At 39.3% G+C, this 27520-nt stretch overlaps 1 protein-coding gene across 2 annotated transcripts in view; it reads left to right on the top strand.

Moving 5' to 3' along the window:
* Nucleotides 1-27520, top strand: part of FAM208B (family with sequence similarity 208, member B) — a 99823-nt gene that overhangs the window by 28346 nt on the left and 43957 nt on the right. For both annotated transcript variants that reach the window (XM_005869506.2, XM_014542293.1), the window contains exons 2-10: nt 2124-2257; nt 6406-6551; nt 6827-6922; nt 7951-8023; nt 22561-22652; nt 24973-25110; nt 25239-25363; nt 25446-25465; nt 25564-25663. In XM_005869506.2, the coding sequence (XP_005869568.1) occupies nt 2124-2257; nt 6406-6551; nt 6827-6922; nt 7951-8023; nt 22561-22652; nt 24973-25110; nt 25239-25363; nt 25446-25465; nt 25564-25663 (924 nt within the window). The remainder of the gene's footprint in view (nt 1-2123; nt 2258-6405; nt 6552-6826; nt 6923-7950; nt 8024-22560; nt 22653-24972; nt 25111-25238; nt 25364-25445; nt 25466-25563; nt 25664-27520) is intronic.

The raw sequence follows: 27520 nt of genomic DNA, 5'->3' as shown, positions 1-27520 counted from the left end.
CTTCTTATTTGCAACATAGTATATAGTTGCTTAGAGTTGCAACTGAGAGGCTGGCAAGTTAGGTGGGGAACGTTGGAGTCCGCAGTCACTGAAGCAAGCAAGCCTCCCTGTTTGCTTCAGTGCCTGGCTGCCGGCCTCCATCTTGGCTGACAGTTAATTTGCATATACTCACTGATTAGCCAATGAAAAGGGTAGCGGTCGTACGCCAATTACCATGTTTCTCTTTTATTAGTGTAGATGAGGTCTTAGAACAAATAATTTAACAAGGTTCATAGTGTGCTTTCAGCTGCCAATCAAAATGACTTAAACAATCAGTATAATTTATAATCTATAATGATAAAAGCGTAATATACTAAGTAGACTGGACATCCTTCAAGACAAAGCCAGGGCTGCAAGGGAAGCCCAGGTCCCAGGTGCCAAAGGGAAGCTGGTGCTGGCTGCCAGGGGAAGGAAGGTCTACTCTTGCATGAATTTCGTGCATCGGGCCTCTAATTTTACATGTCAAGAGATTCAGAGGCAAGGCAGCTCCTGTTCATTCAACAGTTCTAGGACTTCCTTCTTTTTGGTTCCATCAACATTGTGTTGGCTGCTCAATCTAATCTTGGGTGCTGGGAGTTCAGACAATAAACCCATCTTCAGATAAAGCCTTAAGGCTAGAAAAGGATGGAGTCAGGAAGAGTGCACCTTTTCCTCCTGTTCTTTTGTAAGAAACCTTTTCCAGAATTCTCTTTGTAGAGTCTTGGCCAGAGTTGAGTCACATGTTTATTCCTAAAACAATCACTAACCAAAGAGAATGAAATTACCATAATGAGCTTAGATTATTTGGGATATGCACACACACCCTGCTTCCAAGCCTTTCCTGAAGCTTTGGATCACCCAATACCTAACCAAAATTGCTTGTTTGGGAGAAGGGAAGAAAAAGGGGCATTATTATTGGGAAGGCAGTCAGTAATATCACAGGAAGGTGTCAGAACAAGTTAATGATAGGCCTGCAGTAGAATCCTGGTATCCTGATTCCCAATTTAATTCTCCCTTCATATAATCTACTTGCTTAATGAATGAATATCATCATATTGCTACTGTTTCTTAAAACTATTCATATCCACACAATTCTGACTCAAATACTTTTGCAAGGGGGGAAAGTGTAAAATTACATAACGATACATGTGATTTTAAATTGCTTTTTGTAAAGCATATTGAATTCCTCAAATAAAAAACAACTTGCTGTTCCTTACATGTATCTTGTTTCTACCTCTGGATTTGTTCCATTGCCTAGAAAACATATACACTATGCCCTTCTTTGGCTTATTGTTTTTAGTACTTATTCAGATTTCAAGTATCTCTGCCTTTCTGAAACCTTTCTTAACATATCAATGAAATTAGTTGTTTGTACCATTATGTACTCACTATATTGTGTTCTAGATTCTCCTACACATTTATAGTACTTAGTTTCTTTACAGGCTTAGTTTCTTTCTAGTCTAATAGTTTTCATTGTAGAGACTTTTTCTAATATTGGGTATGTAATAATTGTCACTAATAATTGTGTTTAATGAATCGATGAATCATATGACTAATTTATGACTTTGCCAGTGTTTTTGCTATTATGGATTCTGGTGCATGGAACACCCTTGTACATATGTCCTGTGCACTGACACTAGTATTTCTGAGGAGTTGATTCTTAGAAATGGAATAGTTATTTGATATGCACATTTATAAGTTTTTGTTAGGGGAGATATTTGTGTGGGGAGATATTTTATTTGTGTTCTATTTGATTTTGCCATTTTCAACCAGTAGAATATAAATGTGATTCTATAATCTCTTCATTTTGAAGGCTTTTTTCCCCAGAGAGGCAAAAGGGATTTTATTAGCATAATTTATTTCTGTGGACAAAATTTTCTTTAAAACTTAAAAAAATATTTTGAAGGAAAAGCATTTCATTTTATCTGTGTTACTGCTTATATAGCAACTTTAGCCCTTAGTTCTGTAGAGTTGTCATAGGAGGTAACCATTACAGAATTGTACCTAATGCAAATTAGATGCCAGTAATTATTTGTTTATATAGTAGATATGCTGTAAATCGAACTACTCAATTTACGATATAATTTTTTCTTTTTTCATTTTAGCATCTATGGCATTAACAGAAAACAGGACTATGTCAAGAACTCTGGGGGTATACTTGGTGAAAATGAATTAAGACCACCCTCCCAGCTACATTCTCTCTTAGAGAAGACCAGGACAGGGTTCATATCAGAAAACAGTGGGTATTAAACTAAATGCAATAAGTTATTACTAATAAATTCAAAGTAGACCAGTATAACTTTTTAAATTTTAATTTTAATCATATGAAAGAACTTTAAAAATTTATAATTTTCAATAACTACAAATTTCTTTAAATCATTAGTCCATAACTGATAAGTGATTGATTAAATTTTTAAATTGTAGGAAAATTGTCATACTCCTCATTTGTATTTTTTAATTATGATGTATTTTACTTGATTCTGAATTAAGATATCTTAGAAGTAATATATGCTTACATAGGAAAAAACTAAATTTGTAGAAGTATGTATAAAGTAAAAAATGTAAATTCCCATTTTAACCATTTCTCACTCTCAATAACCATTGGTTTAAACACTGTTAACAAATTGGTTTCCCATCTTTCTAGATTTTTATCTGTATACTTTCAAACACATAATTTGGAATGTTGTTTTGTTTTGTTTTTAATCAAAATGACATTATATAATGCATGTTATTTACTCCGTAGTATATAATAGATATCTTTATATGCCAGTATATGCAAGTTTATTTTACTTAGTGAATGCATTGTGTTTCCCTGTTGATGGCAATTTTATATTATCTCCGGTGTTTTTGCTATTATGGATTCTGGTGCATGAAACACCCTTGTACATATATACTGTGTACTTACTCTAGTGTTTCTGAGGAGTTGATTCTCATAAATGGAATGGTTATTCGATACGCACATTTTTAAGTTTTTGTTAGGTCCTACTAAATTGTGCTCTAAAAAGTTGTATTTATCTTAAACTGGCAATTCTTTAGTATATTAAAAGTAAAGGTAATACATTTAGAATTAGATGATTAAGGGGTAGGCTATTCCTTCAACAACTATCAAATGGCCTGCTTAGACTTAAAGTATATAGGCATAGATAGTATTAGGAGGTGTAGTTTGCAATCTGTCTATAGGGGATACTGATAAGGATCTTTAATGTCAGATATTATATCTGAGCATTTCTCTTATTGATAAGTGCTGTTGTTTAATGCACAGACAGGAGATGTGGTAATGAAAGTTCTGGGAAGACGTAGAAGTGGCTGATTTTTGTCAGAGTTTTGGGACACCTGAGTTGTTGGCATTAGTTCATCTCATTAATTGATGTCAGACCAGATGCTTATAGAATGAAAAATATACCTGTGATATACCATCAGAAATCGGTTTATCATTTTCAGATCCCTTTTATTAGAAGTTAAAAAAAAAAAAAAGTGCCCAAAACCAGATACTCAGTATCTCTAATGGATTTTGAGAAAGGGGAGATTAATGCAGGGTACTTTGAACAGATCCTACCTTGTGTCAAGCTTGAGTTAACATTTTAGATTGAATCCACAAATAGCAGAGTAATGTGTCCAAAGCCCATTGCAACAGGAAAGCATATTAACTCAATTTCCAGAGCCATTATGATTGAACTTAAATTTTCTCCATGTGCTCGCTATTGGTCGCTTAAGCCCTAGGGACACTTTTTCTACATTATAGGCAAGTACTTTTCAAGTTACTTTTTTAGATGTATTAGGTTTCTTTGTGCAGTAGTCCCCTCTTCATTCTCCTAATATTCTTACAACCTTGAATGTATAAATAATGTGTATTGCTTAGCAAAAAATGAGACCATTAATTTACCGCTTATAATGTTTTATATGTTAGATTCTTAAACGAAAGTATATTATGTAAGGAGAGATACTGTTAAATAATTCCTCAATAAAATTCTCAACTATCTTATATATAGAGTAGGAAACTCGTGCTTTCTTGAGTATAATTGAAGTAATTTATGAAGTCATGAAAGATTGAAGATTTACTGTGATTTTCAACACCATGGCTTTTGACATGCTTTCCCTTTTAACCATAAAAGAATTACTTTTGTATATATATTGCTGTTTGGAAGATGCTGACCTAAAGGGGAGCATTTTTAACTAAAAAGAAATAGTTTTAGAAATAAAAATATATAAGCACAAAGTAATTTATTTCCTACTTGTTTCTCCTTTTTTTGTATCTTTACATTTTTTGTTGTTGTTTTTACTTATTTTATTTTCTTTTTTATTTTAAATCATCTTTATTAATAGCTTTATTGGGAACAATACTCTGCTCACTGGTATAAAGTGTTCTCTGACTGCATGTATTTGGGAAACACTGTTAGGTGTGGTTTTTTTTCAATTGCACTGCTTTTACAGTTTTCGGTTTATTGTGTTTTAACACTCAAAAATAGGGATACAGTAGTATTCAGTACTTATGAAACTTAAAACGTGCCTATTTATTAACATCTTGTAGAATTTAGAGAAATTGATAGTCATAGAAAGTTCATTTTCAAAGCATTGATAACTTTTGTTTCTGTCACTGGAAGCAATATATTCTCTAATATTGAGCCTCAAAGTAGTTACATTTTTTATATTATATTGCTTTTTTAAAATATTCAATACAGGTTTCCAAATTTATAATTTTTAAACGAATTCTGGTTTATATTTAAGCTTTTGTAAGATGAATTTGCAAATGCATAGACCTCCTAGTTTAAGTAATACAGCTTTAGAAAGCCATAATTTTTATTATCATGGGTGTTTTACTATTTTAATCTCTTTAGAATATCTTTATTTTGTATAGCACTATTATACTGATAGTGAAGGAGAAAGTGAAACTGAGAAAAAGTAAAACAGAATTGATATGGATCAGATATACCACTTCAGAATATTCTTAAGTGTTTCATCCTCTCTTCTTTCCTTCCTTGCTGTTTACAATCTTTCATTGTTTGTACTAGGAAGTTTTGTTTATAAAGCATTTTAAGCTAACTTTATAATTGAAGTGCTAGGACAGTTTAGTCCAAATTAATTTCACTGAAATGTTTGTTTTCATTTCTGTGATAGTCTAGTTTCTTTTTTTCTTACTTGTTGTTAATAATTTAATTTTAAATAATATTCTTTTGCCCTAGCTGGCTTAGCTCAGTGGATAGAGTGTCAGCCTGTGGACTGAAGGGTCGCGTGTTTGATTCCAGTCAAGGGCATATGCCTGGGTTGTGGGCTCGATCTCCAGTGGGGGCATGCTGGAGGCAGCCGATCAATGGTTCTCGCTCATCATTAATGTTTCTATCGCTCTCTCCCTCTCCTTTCCTCTCTGAAATCAGTAAAAACATATTTTTTAATAATAATAATAACAATATGCTTTTTTTCCTTTAACTTTTGAACTGTAACTTGCAGAGTTCTGGTAAAAGTAGGAAGCTGCATTAATGTATTTATTTGTACTATATGACTAAAACCTAACAGTGCCATATAAATTATTCCATGCTCTCTCTTATTTATAAATTATCAGTTTGTATACTCCTTCCCAGCCTTGTTAAAGAAAGTAGAGAAGATATAAATAGAAAGGAGTAAAAAAATCAAATGGTTAAATATTATGAGAAGTTATTAGGTTCAGTTCTTGCTAAAGACTTGTAAAATCAAAAGGCACAAAGGCTCACATCAAGGGAAATACTAGGTTGAGTCAGCAACTCTCAATTAGGAAACATGCCTCTCATGGGAAGGGCATATCAGAATATGGTGGATAGCACATGAATATGGTTTGAAAATAGCACTTTAAAAAAGTAATAAAGTTTTATTTTTGTAAAATGAAAAAATGATTTTATAATACAAACCATAAGCTGTTCAATAGACATATCTCAGCTTGTGAGGAAACCCCAAAGATACAATGATTTCTAATGTGTTTGCTGAGTGTGCAATAGTAGGCTCCTTAAAAAGAGCCCAACAGATGTACGTGGGGATTTGATGAGAAGACAGAAAGGGTAAATTTATCAAAATAATGACATAGGTTTAAAAAATCATAAAGATGTGAAACATTGGTCTGAGTGATTGCTGACCACCAACTTAACAGTACGTTATAACATCCAGCCTAAACCACAGCCATAAGGGATCTGGCAGGGTACATTTTACTCTTGTATTGAAAATAATTCACCCTAAATTGTAATTCATTTAGATTATTTTCTTCATGTGAGAGGTCTTTTAAATTAAGATATGATCGCCAAAACACATGGTAAAAGTCTCAGTTATATAGGAAGGAAATAGATAAAGTATTTAGTGTATCACTTTTAATCCCTTCCTTTGGTTATCTTAAACAGTTGCATTATTTTTGTTTGTGTTTTACAGTTTTTGAGACAGTGTCCTTGAGTTCAGACTCTCTCTTCCAGAGGGCAGTTTCAATTCTCCATACTTCTTACTTGGACTCTGCATCTGAGCATGGTTTTCAATACAGTCAAGTGACTTTGGTGAAAAATGACATTTTCTTAAATGAGGTGAGGTGCTTGGTACACACTGTGTCTGTGTGTTAGTTTTATTTTAGCTTTAAAGAACCATCATTTGGGGTATATAAGCCTAGTTCTTTTAAGCTCTTTTCAAATTAGATAAAAGACTCTTGGAAACAGTCACTTGGAAGGTAATAATCTAAAGAATAGAAAAATAAATTTTATTAGTCTTTTAGCAGGAGCAATTCAGATGATACATTTTTTAAAATTAACTTGCAAGGCAAAATAACATGTTTATACCATTTGGTTATTCTCTCTTTATATAGTACAAAACTTTTTACCAAGAAAAAAAAGCGAGTAACTACACTCAGGAAGAACTTCAAGAAACTTACGGGTTTCTTCTGTTTGAAAGTGAAAATCAGGTAAGGGAATTAGGTAGTATAAAATTAAATTTGTGAATTAATGTACAAAATAAATTATTAAACTTAAGTATTGGCTTTTTACTTTAAGTAAGTATTATAAGATTAACAGTTCATCAGCCTTTTTTGTTACTTAGTTTGGTAGCAATGTAAATTACAGTGAAGCTAGTTATGAAAGAGATTTGATTTCTGCAACTTTTTATAGGTCTATTTTAGTTTTATCTTAAATACATTTGTAAACTGGTCAGATTTGGATTAATACAGGTTTCTTAGGTAACAGTAATGCCTTTTAATGGAATGAATGGCTATTTCTCCATTATGTATCATTGTTTACATAGATATTTTCTATTCTTTATGGAGGTTTTTCAGGTTTAAATGATATAGTTTTGGAGGTAAAATGGACACTTTCAGCATTCTAGTTAGTTGGAATTATTTCATTCCCATCTTTGAAGATTGAACATCCATATTGTTGCTTTTACCTGACTTGTGGGAGAAGGAAACTGTGTGCAGGGTATGTCCCAAAGATGTGTTTGGCACCTTGATATAATTTTAACATCATACAAAGGTGATGTTTTAGTAGGGTTAATGGTTTTTTTAAAAACAATGGTAGGTTTGCTTACAGAATGTTTAATATTAGTATATAATATAAAGATATTATAGTAATACCAGGATATTTTATTTAATCAACTACTTCCAAATAAGATGTGCTATGGATTCGTACTACAAAACACATTTGGGAGTAAAACATTTCCAAAGCTATATTTGAAAAAGAAAACTTTAAGAAAGGACTTACCTGTGATCTTGTTTAATTTGGTTTTGCTGGTGACATTTTTGTTAACAGAAATGGTGGCTTTCATGAAAAAATTTGAACTATTAACCAGATGCGGTAGCCTTACATAAACTTGCCTTGTGCCATAAATATGTATAGTGTAAAGATTTTATATTTATTTGAAAGCCTATAGATTACAGTGTTCATTCATTACCTCTCCCAAGACGAATGTGATAAGTGAAGTACTGTCTTTTGTTTAAAGGCAAAATTAGTATGTCGGCGTGGACTTTGTATTGGCAGCAGTGCTATTACCACTCTGGGTGACCCAGCAAAAGGTAAGAAAAAAGAATTTCTTCTTTTACAAAATGAAGTAGGGTATAGTTTATTTCATAAGATACCCACATTAAAAGCCAGTTTCATTAATGATAAATAATAATCTTTAGGATAGACTGTATCATATAAATGAGCTTTGAGCCTAAAGTTTTCCAATAGAAGTTACATGATCAGAATTTGTTTATAAAAGTTGGTTGGACTAGAAAAGATACTGAAAGTATCTTTTAGTGCCCAGAGATTATTATAGTCGTACAGATTAGTGAGGCTCTCTTCTATGCTATCATAATGGCAATAGGAATAGAGAATATATAGAACTAATTAAACTTGGCAACTATGGAATGTGAGGAGTAAGAGAAAGGAAATAAAGATTTAAACTTACACTACAGTGATATTACTGATAGAAAAGAGACACAGAAGGGGAGAAGATTGGTTGGAAGCTGATAAAAGAGGTAAATCGTATGATTGAGAATGTAAATTAGCACTAAATTTCTTTAAGTTTCAATTTTATCATATATAAGACTAGAGGCCTGGTGCACGACATTCGTGCACTGGGGGGGGGGGGTCCTGTGCCCTTTCACAGTCCAGAAGCCCTCAGGGGATGTCAGTTGGACATCCTTAGCGCTACTGCAGAGGGGGGAAAGGCTCACCATCACTGCACTCACCAGCCGTGAGCCTGGCTCCTGCATTGAGCGTCTGTCCCCTGATGGACAGTGCACATCATAGCAACCGGTCGTTCCCCCATTCGGTCAATTTGCATATTACCCTTTTATTATATAGGATAGGTAAAACTGTCTTCTAGATTTCTTGTGAAAATACATGAGATTCTGTAAAGTACTGAAAACAGCACAAACCTAATAAACTCTCAGTAATTGGACACTACTACTTTTATGAGTTGAATTTGAAAAATAATGATATTTTTATAAGCATTTCTGGAAGATATCGTAGTGGTGGTAAGAATAATTGGAAAAGGAATTAGAAATGGAGATTTCAGGTCAAGGTGGTGGGGGTTGGTGTTAGTTGAAGCCAAACATAATGTTACATAGAACAATATAGAAGGAAAAAATGGCAAAGAACAGAACTTTTGAATCGAATGGGACTGAGGGAAGGGGAGGATGGGGAAGGTGTAGAAGGAGGAGCAGTCAAGAACAGTATAATGGATGAAGAATCAGAAGGTAGAGTTTTACAGAAAACAGAATGATCTAAGTGGGGGGATATATAGCTGTATCAGGTGCTACAGAATCCAGACTGAGAAAGATGATTGGGCTTCATGGCTAGATTCCTGCTGATTTTTTTTTTAAAAATATCTTTTTTGAGATAAAATTAACATACCAGATAATACATCCATTTAAAATGTACGATTCCATGTTTTTTAGTGCAGCCAACAGCACAATTTTAGACTGTTTTTATCACCCTAAAAAGAAGTCCTGCACCTGTTAGCTACCGTTAGTCCAGGTAGTCTCTAATCTACTTCTTGCCTAGTGAATTTGCCTATTCCAGATAGTGTATATAAATGGAGTCATATATGATCTTTTGAGACTTTTTTTCTTTTACTTAGCTTAGTGTCCTTTGGGGTTCATCCATGTTGTACATGTACCAGTACTTTATTCCCTTTTTGGCTGAATAATATTTCATTGTATGGTTATACCATGTTTTTTTAATCCATCAGTTGATGGACATTTGGTTGTTTCCACCTTTTGGCTATTATAAAAAGTTCTGTGTATATTCATGACAAGTTTTGTATAGGTGTGTGTTTTCATTTCTCAGTTATATACCTAGGAGTAAAATTGCTGGGTCATGTGGTAACTGTCTAAAACAAAATTTTTTAAAACTTACATTCAGCTCTTCTAAAAGACATGAAAGGGCATAAATTCATAACCCAGTGGCACTTTATGGTACATAAAACCTCTTTCTTCTTGCCTATTCTTTTTCACACACACCCCTCCTTCTTTCCTTTATGAAAAACTAGTGGCCCGATGCACGAAATTCGTGCACAGGGGGAGGGGGGTTTTCTCAGCCCAGCCTGCACCCTCTCCAATCTGGGGACCCCTTGGGGGATGTCCCACAGGGATCGGACCTAAACCAGCGGTCGGACATCTCTCTTGCAATCTGGGACTGCTGGCTTCTAACCGCTCACCTGCCTCCCTGCCCGATCACCCCTAACTGCCTTTGCCTGCCTGCCTGATCGCCCCTAGCTGCCTCTGCCTGCCTACCTGATTACCCCTAACTGCCCTCTCTTGCTGACCTGATCTCGCCCCCCAACTGACCTCCCCTGCCAGCCTGATCTCGCCCCCAACGCTCCTCCCTAACGGCCTGATCTCACCCCTAACTACCCTCCCCTGCTGGCCTGATCGCCCTTAACTGCCTCTGCCTGCCTCATTGCCCCTAACTGCCCTCCCCTGCCGGCCTGATCACCCCTAACTGCCTCTGCCTCAGCCCCGACCACCATGGCTTTGTCCGAAAGGAAGTCAGACGTCCGGAAGATGGCCAGTTGACCCAGTCTAATTAGCATATTACCCTTTTATTAGTATAGATAGATTATATAGGATAGGGTTGCTTAAATGGCGGGGGGAGCCTTTTTCAGCAGGAGGAGATGCTCTTGGCAAACAAAAACACATAATCCCTATATCTGGACTGATAGCCAGCCATATGCACTATACTGCCAAAGCGGTCATTAAAAACTTGAACCGCTTTCTTACACCTTACACCAAACAGCTGTTGCCCTTTAAATCCCTCCTCAGCCCCTACCTTAGGTTCTGCCTTTATAGTTCACCCAGATTTGGTTCTGATTGGTCCGTTTCTATGCCAGTCAGTGTCAAAAGCTCCGCCTCCTAGGCAGCCATTGGCTCCTGGTACTTCACCCAGATTTGGTTCTGATTGGTCGGTTTCTATGCCAGTCATTGTCTCTGGGCCTATCTCTGGACCTGATCAAAGAGGCGGAGCTGATCAGCAGCCCCACAGAGGCCTGGAGAGAAACAGAGGCGCAACTGCTGGTGAAGCCCAGAGAAAAAGAGAGGCAACGGCTGATTAACAGCTACAACTGAGGCTGCATATCAGACCCTGCCTCTCTCTCTGCAGGCCTCTCTCCGGGCCTAATCCATAGCCCCCTTGGCAGTCAGTGCTGGGTCGCTGCCCCAGCACCGGCTGCAGTCAGTGCTGGGTTGCCACGGCAACCCAGCTCTGACTTCTGGTGTTATGTCGAGCCTTTGGTCGTTAGGGACCCTGGCTCTTTATATATATAGACTAGAGGCCTGTTGCACGAAGAGATTTGTGCAATAGGCCTTCCCTTCTCCTGGCTGCGGGCACCGGTTTTCCTCCGGCACCCGGGACCCAGGTCTTCGCTCTGGCCAGAGCCGCCTTCCGTCTTCCGTCTTCTCGGCCTCGGCCAGAGCCACCTTCTGTCTTCCTTCTTCCATCATCGTGGCCCCGGCCGGAGCCACCTTCCGTCTTCCGTCTTCGCTCCTCCGGCTCACCTTCAGTCTTCGCTCCACCACTTGGAGCCTACGTATGCAAATTAACCGCCATCTTTGTTGGCAGTTAATTTGCATATCACACTGATTAGCCAATGGGAGGCGTAGTGAAGGTACAGTCAATTACCCTGTTTGTCTATTATTAGATAGGATGCTACCATAGAAGAGAGCATGGTATAATATACCCATCATGTATGTCTAACAGATGTTTTGCATCATTCCCTTCCTTTCCTAAAAAAAATTTTGGGTTTTTGTTGCTTGTTTTTTTGGTTTGTTTGTTTGTTTGGGTTTTTGGGTGTTTTTTTGTTTTGTTTTTTTTGGGTTTTTTTGCTGAAGAATTTGAAAGTAAATTACAAGTAAATACCTCAGCTTACATCACTAAAAAGTAAGGCCATTTTTCTACAATCCCATGGTTTTATTGATGATTTTTGAGAGGCTGGCTTCTAGGGTGGTTGAGTGGAAGCTGTAGATTCCTAACAAATACACATTCTTCTTAAACACATATACTGGTGCTAATAAAATTGCACCACTGCCTCTGTGTATTTTATAGTTTTGGGCTCAAGTTGAAGTGGGTTGTTCTGTGTGTAATAGTAATCTATACTAATAAAAGCCTAGGTGGTCCTCGTGCCCTCGCACAACGCCCTCACATTGTCACAAGATGGCTGCCATAGATGGCCGGCAGGGAAGGGCATTTGGGGGCAACCAGGCCAGGAGGGGAGGGCAGTTGGGGGCGATCAGGCCTGCAGGGGAGGGCAGTTGGGGGTGACCAGGCCACCAGGGGAGGGCAGTTGGGGGTGATCAGGCCTGCAGGGGAGGGCAGTTGGGGGTGATCGGGCTGGCAGGGGAGGCCAGTTTGTGGCAATTGGGCCGTCAGGGCAGCAGTTAGGAGTCAATCAGGCCAGCAGGGAGGCAATCAGGCAGGAGGCAGGTGAGCGGTTAGCAGCCAGCAGTCCCGGATTGTGAGGGGGATGTCCCCCGCGGTGTCCCAGATTGGAGAGGGTGCAGACCGGGCCACCAGGCCTCTAGTACTTTATATTAAAGTAGTGTTATATAATTTTAAGAGGCTGTTGTTCTTTCTCTTCTTGAGAACCCTGTGGTTTATGTATCTGTGTTCCGAGGCCACCTCCCTCTTCAGTAACATACTCCTCAGTCACATGGTTGTTATTAGTAAATGGAAAACTTGGAACTGGAACCTAAACTTCTGACCACTAGTTCGTTATTCTTTGATTATATCAAAGTGTTCTCACCATTGTCTTTTACATTTCAAGTGTGAGATCTACATTCAGGAATATCTCTGAAATCTGTCCTTTCCTCCTCCTCCTCACTGCTGCTCTGCTGCCTTGGGGGGATCCATCTCTCCTTTCTCAACTCCTATAATTGTTTTTCTTTTTGGTTTAGTTCTTGTCTCTCTCCTTTAGAGACTCAGATTTGATCAGTATCTATTGCCTACAAAATAAAGTCTAAGCTATTATACAAAAACTAGAGGCCCGTTGCAGGAAGATTCCTGCAAGAATAGGGCTTCCAGCGGCTGGAGCAAAGCAGAGGGGAGCGAAACCCGCTGAGGCGGGCTTCTCTCCTACTCCAAGCTGCTGCGGCTGTGTTTCCCCTTCCGCTCCCAGCCGCTCCTGCTGGGTTTCCCCTCCCGCTCCCAGCCACTCCTGACGGGTTTCCCCACCCCCTCCCAGGCTCTAGTGCAACAGGCCTCTAGTATATATATAATTTGTAATACATTTTTATTGTTGGTGTTTTTTGTTTCTTGTGTTTGTTTTTTTAGGGGGGAGGAGGGAGAGGGGGAGAAAATAGATCCATTGATAGGTTTCCTTTCCCGCCCCCAGCCCCTCCTGCTGGGTTTCCCCTCCCGCTCCCAGCCACTCCTGCTGGGTTTCCCCTCCCGCTCCCAGCCACCCCTGACGGGTTTCCCCACCCCCTCCCAGGCTCTAGTGCAACAGGCCTCTAGTATATATATAATTTGTAATACATTTTTATTGTTGGTGTTTTTTGTTTCTTGTGTTTGTTTTTTTAGGGGGGAGGAGGGAGAGGGGGAGAAGATAGATACATTGATAGGTTTCCCTTCCCGCTCCCAGCCACTCCTGCTGGGTTTCCCCTCCCGCTCCCAGCCACTCCTGCTAGGTTTCCCCTCCCTCTCCCAGGCACTCCTGCTGCATTTTCCCTCCCGCTCCCAGGCGCTGTGGCAGGTTTCCCCTCCTCCCAGGCGCTCCTGCTGGGTTTCCCCTCCTGCTCCCAGCCACTCCTGCTGGGTTTCCCCTCCCGCTCCCAGGCTCTGTGGCGTGTTTCCCCTCCCGCTCCCAGGCGCTGCCCCTTCCCCTCCAAGCCGCTGCCCCTCCGGCTCGCAGCTGCTATGGCTGGGTTTTCCCTCCCACCTCCCACCTCCCACCTCCGCAGCCTTGGCTCCGTTTCTGTCCTCGAGGCCTCTACTTAGCTCCCTTCTGTACCGCTTGGCCTCCATGTTGTCCTCAGTCTTCCCTCGCAACTGGTATATGCAAATTAGCCGCCATCTTTTAGCTTCTATAATTGAAACATTGTAGGTTTTGGAGCTGTTGCTTCAGGAGCTCAGAGCCAGGCGGCGGCAGGCGGGGAACCTTGGCTTCCTCCGTCACTGGAGCAAGCAAGCCTCATGTTCACTTCAGCTGCCTGGCTGCCGGCCGCCATCTTGGCTGGCAGTTAATTTGCATATCTCGCTGATTAGCCAATGGGAAGGGTAGCAAAGTTACGGCTAATTACCATGTTTCTCTATTATTAGATAGGATATTTACTATATAGTTTCAAGCTTTCTTTTCAACCTCAGCTTTCACCACTTTCTCTCCTGCTTTCAACACTGGCCTACTGTTATAAACAATTTATGATTTTTTATGCTTTCATACTTTTGTTCACTCTGTTCTCTACCTAGAATTGTTTTCCTCTCTCTGTCTAAAGAACTCCTTTCTCGCCCTAACTGGTCTGGCTCAGTGGATAGAGCATCGGCCTGCATACTGAAGGGTCCTGGATTCAATTCCAGCCAAGGGCACATGCCCAGGTTGCGGCCTTGATCCCCAGTAGGGAGCATGCAGAAGGCAGCCGATCAATGATTCTCTCTCATCTTTGATGTTTCTACCTCTCTCTCCCTCTCCCTTCCTCTCTGAAATCAATGGAAATATATTACCAATAAACAAATAAATTAAAAAAGAAAAGAACTCCTTTCTCAGGCAGATTTAATTACTTAATTAGTTCTACTTCTGTGTGTCCTCAGATGTGATATCTGTATATATAAAAGTCTAAGCAACCATCCGACTGTTCAGCCATTTGACCAGCTGTGATGCTCACTGACCACCAGGGGGCAGACACTCAATGCAGGAGCTGCCGAGCAATAGCAACTTTGCAGAGTGCCCTCTTGCACTCTGGGACCCTTCGGGGGATGTTGGACTGTAGGTTTTGGCCCAATCCCCACAGGCCAGGCCGAGGGACCCCACCTGCCAGAAGAACCTCGCTCAGTCCACAGACACCCTTTAAGCGTCGGTGCTGCCCCAGTTGCGGCCGGCCAGGGAGGGACCGCGAGAGGTTGGATCCAGGGCATGTCCAGCCCGTCTTGCCTAGGCCACCTTCTAATTTCTTTTCAATATGCTGGGCCTCTAATATGTCTGATAAATAATTAAGTACATACTACATTTTGAGCTATGATGTAAGTACAATGGTGAACAAAACAAATATAACCCCTGTTTTACTAGAATTTACAGTTTAGCAGAATAAGCTGCTTGAAGACAGGGACCTTACTTTATTTCCCTTTGTATCACAGCTGCCTAGCACAGACGTACCATATAGTAAACCTTGGTACATGTTATTAAATAAGAGTATAATAGTCCCCCTTACTGCAGTTTCACTTTTCCGTGATTTCCATTACCTGCTGTCAAATGAGAAATTCTAGAAATAAGCAATTCCTAAGTTTTAAATTGCATCATTCTGAGCAGCATGACGAAATTTTGTGCCATCCCACCCATGACGTGTATCGTCACTTTGTCCAGCATCTCCACACTGTATATGCTCCCCGCCCATTAGTCACTTTGTAGCCCTTTCAGTTATTAGATCAACTGTCATGATATCATGTTTGTGTTCAGGTAACCCTTATTTGACTTAATAATGGCCCCAAAGCTAAGAGTAGTGATATCAGCAATTCAGATATACCAAAGAGAAGCCCTAAAATGCTGCCTTTAAGTGAGAAGATGAAAGTTCTTGATTTAATAAAGAAAAAAGTTATATGCTGAGGTTACTAAAATCTATGATAAGAACAAATATTCTATCTGTGAAATTGTGAAAAGGGACAAAACAATTAGTGCTAGTTTTTCTGTCACACCTCAAACTGCAAAAGTTATAGGCAGTGCGTAAGTGCTTAAGATAAAAAAAGCATTAAAGTTGTGGGTGGGAGACATGAACAGAAAACGTGTTCCAATCGATGGGACTGTCTTGTGCAAGAAAGCATTTAGCCTATATGAAGACTTTAGCAAGGGACCCCCTGAAATGAGTGGCACCAAGCCATTTACTGCAAGTAAGGAATGGTTACACTGATTCAAGAATAGGTTTGGACTGAAATTTTTAAAAATTACTGAAGAGGCTACATTAGCCTGTGAAGGATCTGCTGCCACATTTCCAGAAAAATGGAAGAAGTTGATTAAGGAAAAGTATACCATCCAAAGCAAACCTTCAGTTTTGATGAAACCAGACTTGTCTAGAAGAAGATGCCCAATAGGACCCACATTTATAAAAATGCAAAGTAGGCACCACGGTATAAAACATGAAAGGACAGATTAACTCTAGTATGATGTGGTAATGCTGCAGGGCCTGTGATAAAGCCAGGTATGGTGTGCAGAACCAAGAACCCCACACGCTTTCAAAAACAGAAAAATTATCTGCCTATGTTCTGGCAACATAATCATAAAGTATGGGTGATAGCCATCTTGTTTATGGAATGGTTCCACCATTGTATCACAAGAAGAAGGGTGAGTAATGCCATACCTTGGAGACAGATTTGGTTCCAGAGAATATCTCAATAAAGCAAGTCATAAATTTTTTTTGTTTCCCAGTACATGTAAAAGATATGTTATAGTTTATTAAATGTGCAATAGCACTGTCTAAAAAACAATGTATATGTCTTAATTTTAAAATACTTTATTGCAGCCCTGACCGGTTTGGCTCAGTGGATAGAGCGTCGGCCTGCGGACTGAAGGGTCCCGGGTTCGATTCCGGTCAAGGGCATGTACCTTGGTTGCGGGCACATCCCCAGTAGGGGGTGTGCAGGAGGCAGCCGATTGATGTTTCTCTCTCATCGATGTTTCTAACTTTCTATCCCTCTCCCTCTCTGTAAAAAAAAATCAATAAAATATATTAAACAAAAAAAGTAAAATAAAATAAAATACTTTATTGCTAAAAAATAATAACCATCATCTAAGTCTTAAGCAGTTGTAATCTTTTTGCTGATGGAGAGTCTTGTCTCGATGGTGGCTACTAACTGAGCAGGGTGGTTGGTACCAAAGGTTGGGGTGGCTGTGGCAGTTTCTCAAGACAGCAATAAAGTTTGCCACATAGATTGATTTTTCTTCTCACAAACAATTTCTGTGTAGTATGCAATCCTGTTTGATAGCATTTTACCCACTGTAGAACTTCTTTCAAAATTGAAATCAATCCTTTCAATCCTAGCCACTGTTTTATCAACATCTTTACCAAGAATGGAATCCATTTTAGTCATGGCACATGCCCAGATTGCAAGCTTGACCCCTAATAGGCAGCGGGCAGGAAGCGGCAATGAATTATTCTCTCTCATCATTGATGTTTCTTTCTCTCTGCCTCACCCTTCCTCTCTGAAATCAATAACAATATATTTTTTTAAAATTGCTCTCTTTTCTCATCCATAAGAAGCAACTTATCTGTTAAAGTTTTATCATGAGATTGCAGCGATTCAGGTTCTATTTCTATTCTAGTTCACTAGCTGTTTTCACATCTGCAGTTACTTCCTCCACTGAAGTCTTGAACTCAAGTCATCCAAGAGGATTCCAATAAAATTCTTTCAAACTCCTGTTAATGTTGATATTCTGACTTTTTGCCATGTACCACAGAAGTTTTTAATGGCATCTAGAATGGTGAATCCTTTCCAGAGGCTATTAATTTATTTTGCCCAGATCTATCAAAAGGAATCACTATTTATGGCAGCTATAGCCTTACAAATGTATTTCTTTTTCCCCCCATCTTTTCAAAAAGTTCTATTGGACAACTCAGCTCCAGTACCTAACTTACAAAGCTACAAAATATATTTGTTAAGAATATTTGAAAGGTGAAATTACTCTTTGGTCCATGATCTGCAGAATGGGTGTTGTGTTAGCAGGCATGAAAATAATAATCTCATGGTACGTTTCCGTCAGAGCTTTTGGTGACAGGTATATTGTCAATAAGCAGTGATATTTGGAAAGGAATCTTTTTTTCTGAGCAGTATGTCTCAATAGTGAGCTTAAAATATTCAGTAAAACATGTTTTAAACTGTTTTCCAGGCATTGTTGTTCCAGTTATAGAGCACAGGAAGAGTAGATTTAGCATAATTCTTAAGGGCACTATGATTTTCAGAATGATAAATGAGCTTTGGCTTCAACTTAAAGTCACCAGCTGCATTAACCCCTAGCAAGACAATCAACCTGTCCTTTGAAGTTTTGAAGCCAAGCATTGCCTTCTATTCTCTTGCTATGAAAGTCCTAGATGGCATCTTTCTCCAATATAAGGCTCTTTCATCTACATTAAAACTCTGTTATTTAGTGTAGCCACCATTGTTAATTATCTTTGCTAGATCTTCTGTACAACTTGCTGCAACTTCTTCATCAGTGCTTCCTGCTTCATCTTGCACTTTTAGTTGTTTTTGTTGTTAATCCTCACCAGGGGATATTTTTTTCCATTGATTTTTAGAGAGAATGAAAGGGAGAGGGAGAGACAGAGAGAGAAACATTGATGTGAGAGAGACACATCAATTGCTTCCCTCCTGAACGTGCCCTGATCTGGGGCTGAGGATTGAGCCTGTGACTAAGGTATGTGCTGTTAACCTGAATCAAACCAAAGCCCTTCAGGCCACACGCTCTAACCACTGAGGAAACCAGCTAGGGCTCACCTTACACTTTTATGTTAAGGAAACAGTTTCTTTCTTAAAACTCATGAACCAACCTCTGCTAGCCCAACTTTTCTGCAGCCTCCTCATCTCTCTCAACCTTCATAGAATTGAAGAAAGTTAGGGTCTTGCTTTGGCTTAAGGGAACGTTGTGACTGGTTTGATCTTCTACCTAGACCACTAAAACTTTCTCTATATCATCAATAAGGCTAATTCACTTTCTTATCTTTTGTGTGTTCACTGGAGTATAGTGTATGTGTATATATATATATCTCTTACCTAATAATAGACAAACATGTAAATTGACCGTACCTTCGCTATGCTAACCAGCCAATCAGGGGAGCATGCAAATTAACCCAACAAAGATGGTGGTTAATTTGCATACCTAGGCTCCAAGCAGCGGAGCGAAGCCTGATGGCCCCGGGGCTGGAGCAGCGAAGCTTAATGGCTCCGGGGCCGGCTCTGGCCGGAGCCCAGCCAGAGCGAAGGCCTGGGTCCCGGGTGCCAGAGGCAAACCAGTGCCAGCAGCCAAGGGAAGGGAAGGCCTATTGCACGAATCTCTTCGTGCAACAGGCCTCTAGTATATATATAATTTGTAATACATTTGTATTGTTGGTGTTTTTTGTTTCTTGTGTTTGTTTGTTTTTTTAGGGGGGAGGAGGAAGAGGGGGAGAAGATAGATACATCCATGATAGAGAAACATTGATAGGTTGCCTCTTGCACGCCCCCTACTGGGGATCGAGCCTGCAGCCCAGCCATATGCCCTGACCGGGAATCAAACCAGCATCCTTTTGGTACATGGGATGACATTCAATCTACTGAGCCATGCTGACTGGGCTGGAGTTTCATTTTTAATTTTCTTCAGTAACTTTTCTCATGCATTCACAGCTTGGCAAATTGTTTGGTGTGAGAGGCCTATCTTTGCTTTTGACATGCCTCCTCAGCTTAATCATTTCTAGCTTTTGATTTAAAGTGAGAGATGTGTGACTCTTCCTTTCATATGAAAACTTAGAAGCCATTATGGGATTATTGGCCTAATTTCAATATTGTTGTGTCAGGGAACAGGGAGGCCTGAGGAGAGAGGGAGAAAAATGGGGAATGGCTGGCTAGTGGAGCAGTCAGAACACACACATTTATCAAGTTCACTGTGTTATATGGGCATGGTGTATGGTGCCCTAACACAATTACAATAGTAATATCAACTATCACTGATCACAGATAAACAACAAATGTAATAATAAAGTTTGAAATATAGGGTGGGGTAAAAGTAGGTTTACAGTTGTTTGTATAGAAAATAATATAATAATACAAGAATAAACTCTCTGTGCATTCATGTATAACTGTAAACCTCCTTTTGCCCCACTTTGTTTCATAAGAATTAGCCAAAGTGTGACACAGAGACCCCAGGAGAGCATGTGCTGTTGGGAAAGTGGCATCAAAAGATTTTGTTCAGCCCAGCTAGTGCTTAGTGCTTGAGCATTGACCCATGAACCAGGGGGTCATGGTTTGATTCCTGTGCAGGTTGCAGGCTTGATCCCCAGTAGGGGGCATGCAGGAGACAGCTGATCAATGGTTCTCATTATTTATGTTTCTATCTCTCTTCCTCTCCCTTCCTCTTTCTGAAATCAATAAAAACATTTTTTTTATTTTTTTTAAGATTTTGGCCCAGCCTGCATGGCCCAGTGATTGAGCATTAACCTATGAACCAGGAGGTCACGGTTCAATACCCAGTCAAGGCACATGCCCAGATTGCGGACTCAATCCCCAGTGTGAGGTGTGCAGGAGACAGCCAATCAGTGATTCTCTCCTGTCATTGATGTTTCTATTCTTTCCTCCCCCTTCCTCTCTGAAATTAAAAATAAATAAATAAATAAATAACACACTTTAAAAAAAAAACATTCTGTTCAATGGAGGGTTGCCACAAACCTTCAATTTGTAAAAAGTACAATATCTGTGAAGCATAATGTAGCAAAGAGCAATAAAACAAGGTGTGGCTGTGCAAGAAGATATTTGGAGAGCAGAAAGACCACATTTACATAATCTTTATTATAATAAACTAGTGGTTTGGTGCACGAAATTCGTGCACATTAAAAGGGGATTAATTAGAGGAAATATTTTAATATTGCTATTTGCCCTTTCTCTATAATAGACATGTCAAAGATGAAAGAAAATTAGTAAAGTGTATATGAAAATCTTCCTCCTGTCAGAGTCTGGGGTGCGCCGTGGGACCCAGAGTCAAGTCCCTGCCCACCCGTGGCGCCTCAAAATCACGCGAGACCCAGACCCAGACCCAGCTGACCCCACCCCCATTGGGCGAAATCCAGACCTGACTGGCCCCACCCTTGTCAAGCCCCGCCAGGCACGGGGCGCAGCCTCAGGTCCCCTGTCCTGGCGTCAGGTGGGGAGCGCAGCCTCAGGTCCCCCGCCAAGCCCCGCAGGGTGGGGGGCGCAGTCTCAGGTCCTGCATCAAGCCCCATTGGGCAGGGGGGCGCAGCTTCAGGTTATCCAGTGTACCATCAGGTCCCCTGGCCTGGCGCCGGGGCTCGGTGCACAGACCTAGGTTCCCTGGCCTGGTGCCAGGGCAGGGGGCGTGGCCTGAGGTCCCCCGTTAAGCCCTGCTGGGCAGGGGATTCGGCCTGAGATCCCCCATCAAGCCCCGCCAGGCAGGGGGCGCAGTCTGAGATCCCTCGTCAAGCATCGCCTGGTGGGGGGGTGCAGCGTGAGGTCCCCTGTCAAGCCCTGCCGGGCCGGGGGTGCGACCTGAGGTCCGCCAGCCCAGCCCCGGGGCAGGGTTGAGGCCTGAGGTCCCCTGCCCTGGCCCAGCACCACGGAGCATTTGCATATTCCCTCTTTATTAGATAGGATTGTTATCATTGTTCTATTGTATTATCAGTTATTGTTGTTCATCTCTTAACTGTGCCTAATTTGTACGTTAAACTTTATCATCTATATATATAAAAGTCTAAGTGACCAAATGACTAAACACCCGAACGACCAGTTGACCAGTCGCTATGACGCACACTGAGAACCAGGGGACAGACGCTCAATGCAGGAGCTGCCCCTGGTGGTCAGTGCGCCCCCACAGCAGGAGCACCGCTCAGCTGACTGGCGGGTGCCAGACGCATGGCTCACGGCTGGCAAGTCAGCTGCCACAGCGCAAGCCTCTTCCACCTTCAAGGCAGCGCTACTGAGGGGCGGTGGTGGCAGCGGCAGGTGCAGCAGCGGGGCGGGGATGAGTAGGAGCAGCGCAATGCCCAGCCCACGCTCGGACTACTCCCCGGCCCTTGCCATTCGTGCACTACTACTTGAGGAATGTCCGACTGCCAGTTTCAGCCCAATCCCCGCAGACCAGGCCGAAACAGGCAGTCTTAACATCCCCCAAGGGGTCCCGGATTCCGAGAGGGTGCAGGACAGGCCGAGGGACCCCACTGGTGCACAAATCCCTGCACCGGGCCTCTAGTAAGTATATATGTACAGGAAAAAACAGTATATAGGTACAGTACTGTACACGGTTTCAGGCATCCACTGGGAGTCTTGGAAAGTATCCTCTGTAGATAAGGTGGGGTTACTATACTTACTAATAAAATAACTTGAGAATCAGATTACCATGGATCGTTTTACTGGATGATTACATGGAGAAAAAACAAACAGAATTTTCCAAAAATGTGTGACACTTTCTTTTTCATTATTGGGACTCTAATTGAAAATTGGTTATCAATTACATATGTTTTGTCTTACTTAGCTCTAATGTTTCTATACCTTTAGAATAACTTAAAAAGGTGTGTGTTTTTTTTTAAGTAAGCAGTTTCAAAACAGTTTTTAATGTTGACTTTTATTTATCTTTTGTCTTGTTCAGCTACGGGTAGACCTACATTGGAATTGTATATGTGTAAACAATATTTTAAAAGTGTAAATTAATCTATATTTTATGCTCTTATAGGTGTATACATTTCCAAATACTCAGACTGTCTTCATGCAAGACCATGGTATCATGGAAAGTCTGGTTATATTATAATTTGTAATCTAATTAAGGTAAGGCCTATGTGTACTTCAGTATAATTTTTCTTTTTAAAAGTAAAGGTTATCAGTCTGTGATAATGTTCTTTGCAGATCATTTGCTAGACATACTCCTCACCAAAGACAGCTATTCTAAATCAGAAAATGAAATTGCTATTTCTGCTTTCCTTTAAAGACAAAGATTTTTTGTTTATTTAATATATGATCTACATTTTTAAAAAAAACAACCTTTAAAGACTTCACAGTACTCAGTGAAGTCTTCCTCTCACTCCTGTCCCACAATGCCACTTATAAAAAAAAATGATTTCAAAGAGGAAGGGAGAGGGAGAGAGAGAGGAACATCAATGATGAGACAGAATCATTGACTGGCTGCCTCCTGCACACCCCACTAGGGATTGAGCCCGCAACCCAGGCATGTGACTGGGAATCGAACTGTGATCTCTTGGTTCATAGGTCGAGGCTCAATCACTGAGCCACACCAGCCTGGCCACAATGCCACTTTTTAGACATTAAATAACAGAAAACAGGTAGCTGCTTGTAAAACAGTGTGCTTACAGTTAAAAGAGATGAATTTAGAAAACATTTATTGTCTGATTTAAATTGTCACAATAAGAAATCTTTATTTTCTTTATCCCTAAAACATCCAGACCTTGTTTACATCTTTATGTGGCACCTATAACTTGATGATCTCGAAATTCTTAAATACCCTTTAATAGTTCAATATGAATGAATCTTGCAATTAGAATTTTCATTCAAGTAGTAGGAAAGTGCTGATTTTATAGGTTGGTAGATTTTTTGAAGACATATTCTGTGGTCTTTTTGTTTTTGCTTTTGTTTTAGCTTTCTGAGTTCTTTGGTTATAAATCTAACAACTGATTTATTTTTAAAAGAGTGTAAATATGTTGTATTTCAAAATTTTGTCCCCAAGAACTAGAGGAAAATTAGTGTTGCACTGGCACACATCACTGCTTTTCCTTTCTTAGTTTTCCCTCTCTTGCTCAATAAGTACCGTAATTCTGCTGTAGATAGTGTACCTGTCAGCTCAGATAACAAATGTTTGGTTTTTTATTTATGTCAGATTGCCTGCCATTGGTTTATGCCCCTGTATCCCCTCTCTGTTTGGTGGATATTGCTGTTTAGTTTTTGCGTACATGTTCTCAGCCCTCCTTACTGTTTACATTCTTTGGCTTCTTTGACCAGAGAATTGCCTTTCGTGGTCCTATAAATAAAGAGGCAGGATCTTAACAGCAAAAACAAAACAAAACATCTTTTAAATAATTAAATTCTTCTTGTAAAAATAAAAATAAAATTTGTAATCTCATCCTCATTTTGGTATATATTTAGTATATTTTTATTTTTCCTATCTATATCATCATGTTGTTAAAACAGCTTTTAAAATCATGCTATTTCATGATATGAAATAAAAAAACTTGACTGCTTTTTTTCTTCTTTTTCTGGAAGACATGTAACCTTGATGAAGACAAGTCTATAATGGGAAATACTATTGACTAGTCCGGGCCAGTGGTCTGCTAAGCACTTGTATATATTTGCTACTTGGTGAATTTCTGGGTCCTGATGTAATAGATATATCTTGGTCTGTAATTTACAATTGATAACTTAATACTCAGTTTGAAAACTCATCTTTTGAAATTTTAGATTTCATTTGTCATCTTTTATGTTATAGTCATTGAATAATCAATCTATTTGGTAAGATATATAATTTTTATTTTAAAGAAATGGTTCTCTTGCCCTAGCCAGTTTGGCTCAGTGGTAGAGAGTCAGCCAAGAACCAAAGGGTCCTGAGTTTGATTCAGGTCAAGGGCACATATCTTGGTTGCAGGCTTGGTCCCCAGCCCGGAGGTCAACCAATTAATTGATCTATGTGTTCCTCTCACATCAATGTTTCTCTCTCACACTCTCTCGCTCTTTCTCTCTCCCTCTCTTCCTCTCTCCCTCCTCCCTTCTCTCTCTCTCTTCCTCCCTCTCTTCCACTCTGTCTAAAAAAAATATCCTTTGGTGAGGATTAACAAAAAAGTGGGGGGGGGTGGTTCTCTTAAATTTGTATTCCTTTGATATTGTGATAAAAGAAACGGACTTCTGCCTCAGAAAGATGCCCAAACATACCTGATTTTTAAATGCAATTTTAAGGGGTTCATGGATAATTAAAACTATTGTTGGCCTTAAAGATTATTTTCTAAGAACCATACTTCTAATGCTTAACACAGTTAACAGTTGAAATACATAGAAATCTTTATTAAGCTACTTATAAATGAATCCTAGAATAAGATTACTGCTATTTGAAAACATCTGATTAGTCTTAATATTTTTATTCTAGGGAAAAGTCAAGTTTGTGTCTGAGAATTATACAACTAACTATATTAGCCCATCTTCTGGCTATGATTGCCATGTGGCTGCAAATACTAACAAGGTTTCTCACAAGACGAGTCATTTTCGCGCCTTTGAACTGAGTCAGGTATAAATCATTTCTAAGATACATTTCTGCCTCTAATGTCTTAAGTTTCAGTACTGGGTGGGTTGAGATCAACTTGGTGCATACAGAATACTATAGTGTTACCCTGATTATAATTCTTTTTCTTTTAGTATTACTTGTATGAGCTTTCAGGTACCACTGTTATTGAGCGACCTAGACAGATTCATCCTTACGTAATTGTAGCTTTTCAGTACAAGGAACCTAAAAAGATGGCGGCACCAGCTCATAAAAGCTTGTAAGTAATTCTGTACATGTTTTGTTTTACTGTATTTGTTTTCTTGGCTCTTATAAAATTGCTTTTTTTTTCCCCCCCCTAGACTTGAGCTCAGTGAAAATGGTAAGGAATTATTTAATTGGTTCTTTTAGGTTTTTTTAAGTAAATGTATTGTTCATAAGTAAAATAATTTGCTTTTTTCTTACCCTCATTTCTTAAAGTTCTCATCTCCCCATGGAATGGGAAATTAATTATTAAAGGCTGTCTGCTGTGTGACATAACTCTTTGGTCCTCTTATGGTACAGTGGTTCCCATCCAGCTGTAAGTACTGAATTTGTATTCTTTACTACTGCTTATATACTTTTTTAAATTCTCATTTTGAGTTCTTGCTTGTTGGCACTGGTGTGAAATACAGCAATTGTACTTGGTGTTGGATTACAGTACTTTTGGTCAGATGTATAGAGCATCTAGGACCATGATACAGGAGACCTAAATTCATATCTAAATTCTAACCTTGGCCTTAAATAAATTTGTTTTATAATCTTTGACAACTCCGTTTTTAAATTTTAGTATTTTAATATATACATAGGAGAATGATTTGGTACTAGAAGTTAGACTCCCACCCCCCACCCCCCCAAAAATGATTTGCCTAGAGCAGATACAGCAAATTATAACCACTTAATTATATTACCAAGTCTTTATTAAGATTTGCAGTATCTGATTTTCTAATATTCACGTTGAGTTTTCTAGACTACTGTAGTATTAAATAGAGTAGCTTCTATGTATTTACATTATAGTATTTTCTTCTGGAGAATAATGAAGAGCATTTCTGAAATTTTTTATGAAATCTTTTTTAATTTGGTCTTAATTTGTACTGAAAACGATTGATAGGTGTATATAGTTTAATTGAAATATAAGAGGAAAACTAGTGTGCTATCAAAATTCTTTTTTTTTTCTATTGGCCTTTTTTAAGGAGAGAGAGATTATAACCCATAGAATAAAGTAAGTATTCTGTAAATAAATAAATGAGAAAGTTCTTCCTCACTATAGAGTACAACTAATAAGTATAGACAGAATGATGGAATTAGAAAATCATCATTGGCAACATCACAATCAGTGGATGCTTAAAATAGTAGGTGAAAGTTTGATGGTATTTACTTACCTCACAGTATTTCCCCACAACTTACTAAATAATTACAAAGGGGAAAATAGAGGTTTTACAATGGAAAGAAAAAACTGCAGATACCATCTTAACTAAGTGGTTAAGTTATCGTCATCAGGAATGGAATTAACAGTTCAGTACATCACATCAGGAAACACATGAATAACGCATATCATTTTTGTGGTATTCCTGCCACTCTAATCAGGAGGAAACAGATATACCAGGATTGAGACATTCTGCAAAATAAATGATTTGTATTAAAAAAATATCAAGGTCTTTAAAGAAGGACAAAGACTGTTCCTGCTTGAAGGAGACTAAACAGACATACCTAAATATAGTGTTTCATCCTGGATAGGACCCTGGACTACAAAATGTTTTTCTTTCGTTATAAAGGACCTTAGTGAGACATTTGGCAGAATAAGGTCTGTAGGTAAATTAATTGTGTTATATCATTGTTAATTTCTTGATTTTGGTCATTGTTTTGTGGTTTTATAAGGAAATGTCCTTTTTTAAGGACACAGAAATATTTAAGAGAAAAGAAGGCATCTATAAGTGTATAAATATTTCAAAATTAGTTTTAAAGAAGAAAAAAGAATTTAGGTGAAATGATACAAAAGTTTGGATGTGACATTGCATGGTAGGCAATGCAATATTGTCAAAAGTTTTCAACCCTTGCATAGCAAATTCTCATTACAGTATGCATAATTCCATACATCTGGATATTTTGGTTATACCAAAAATACATGTATTCAGAAAATGTGAACATATTTGCAGACCACAGTTTATGGGGTCATATATTTGAAAATGTATATTTATAAATATCTATATATATAAAAGCCCAGCAACCGGAATGACTAGTCACTATGATGCACACTGCAGCGGCCAACTGGCCTGATTGGGGTCCCGATTGGCCCCCTCCAACCACCCGTGGCCCCTCCCCCCGGGCCGGACCCACCCCCAATAGGCCCCCTCACCCTGATCGGGGACAGGGCTGGCTGGCCAACCTCTCTTGGTCC

The sequence above is a fragment of the Myotis brandtii genome, unplaced genomic scaffold (assembly GCF_000412655.1).
Source record: "Myotis brandtii unplaced genomic scaffold, ASM41265v1 scaffold297, whole genome shotgun sequence".
Lineage (NCBI taxonomy): Eukaryota > Metazoa > Chordata > Mammalia > Chiroptera > Vespertilionidae > Myotis > Myotis brandtii.
The sequence above is the reverse complement of the archived record's forward strand: the minus strand, read 5'-3'. Positions and strand labels throughout refer to the sequence as shown.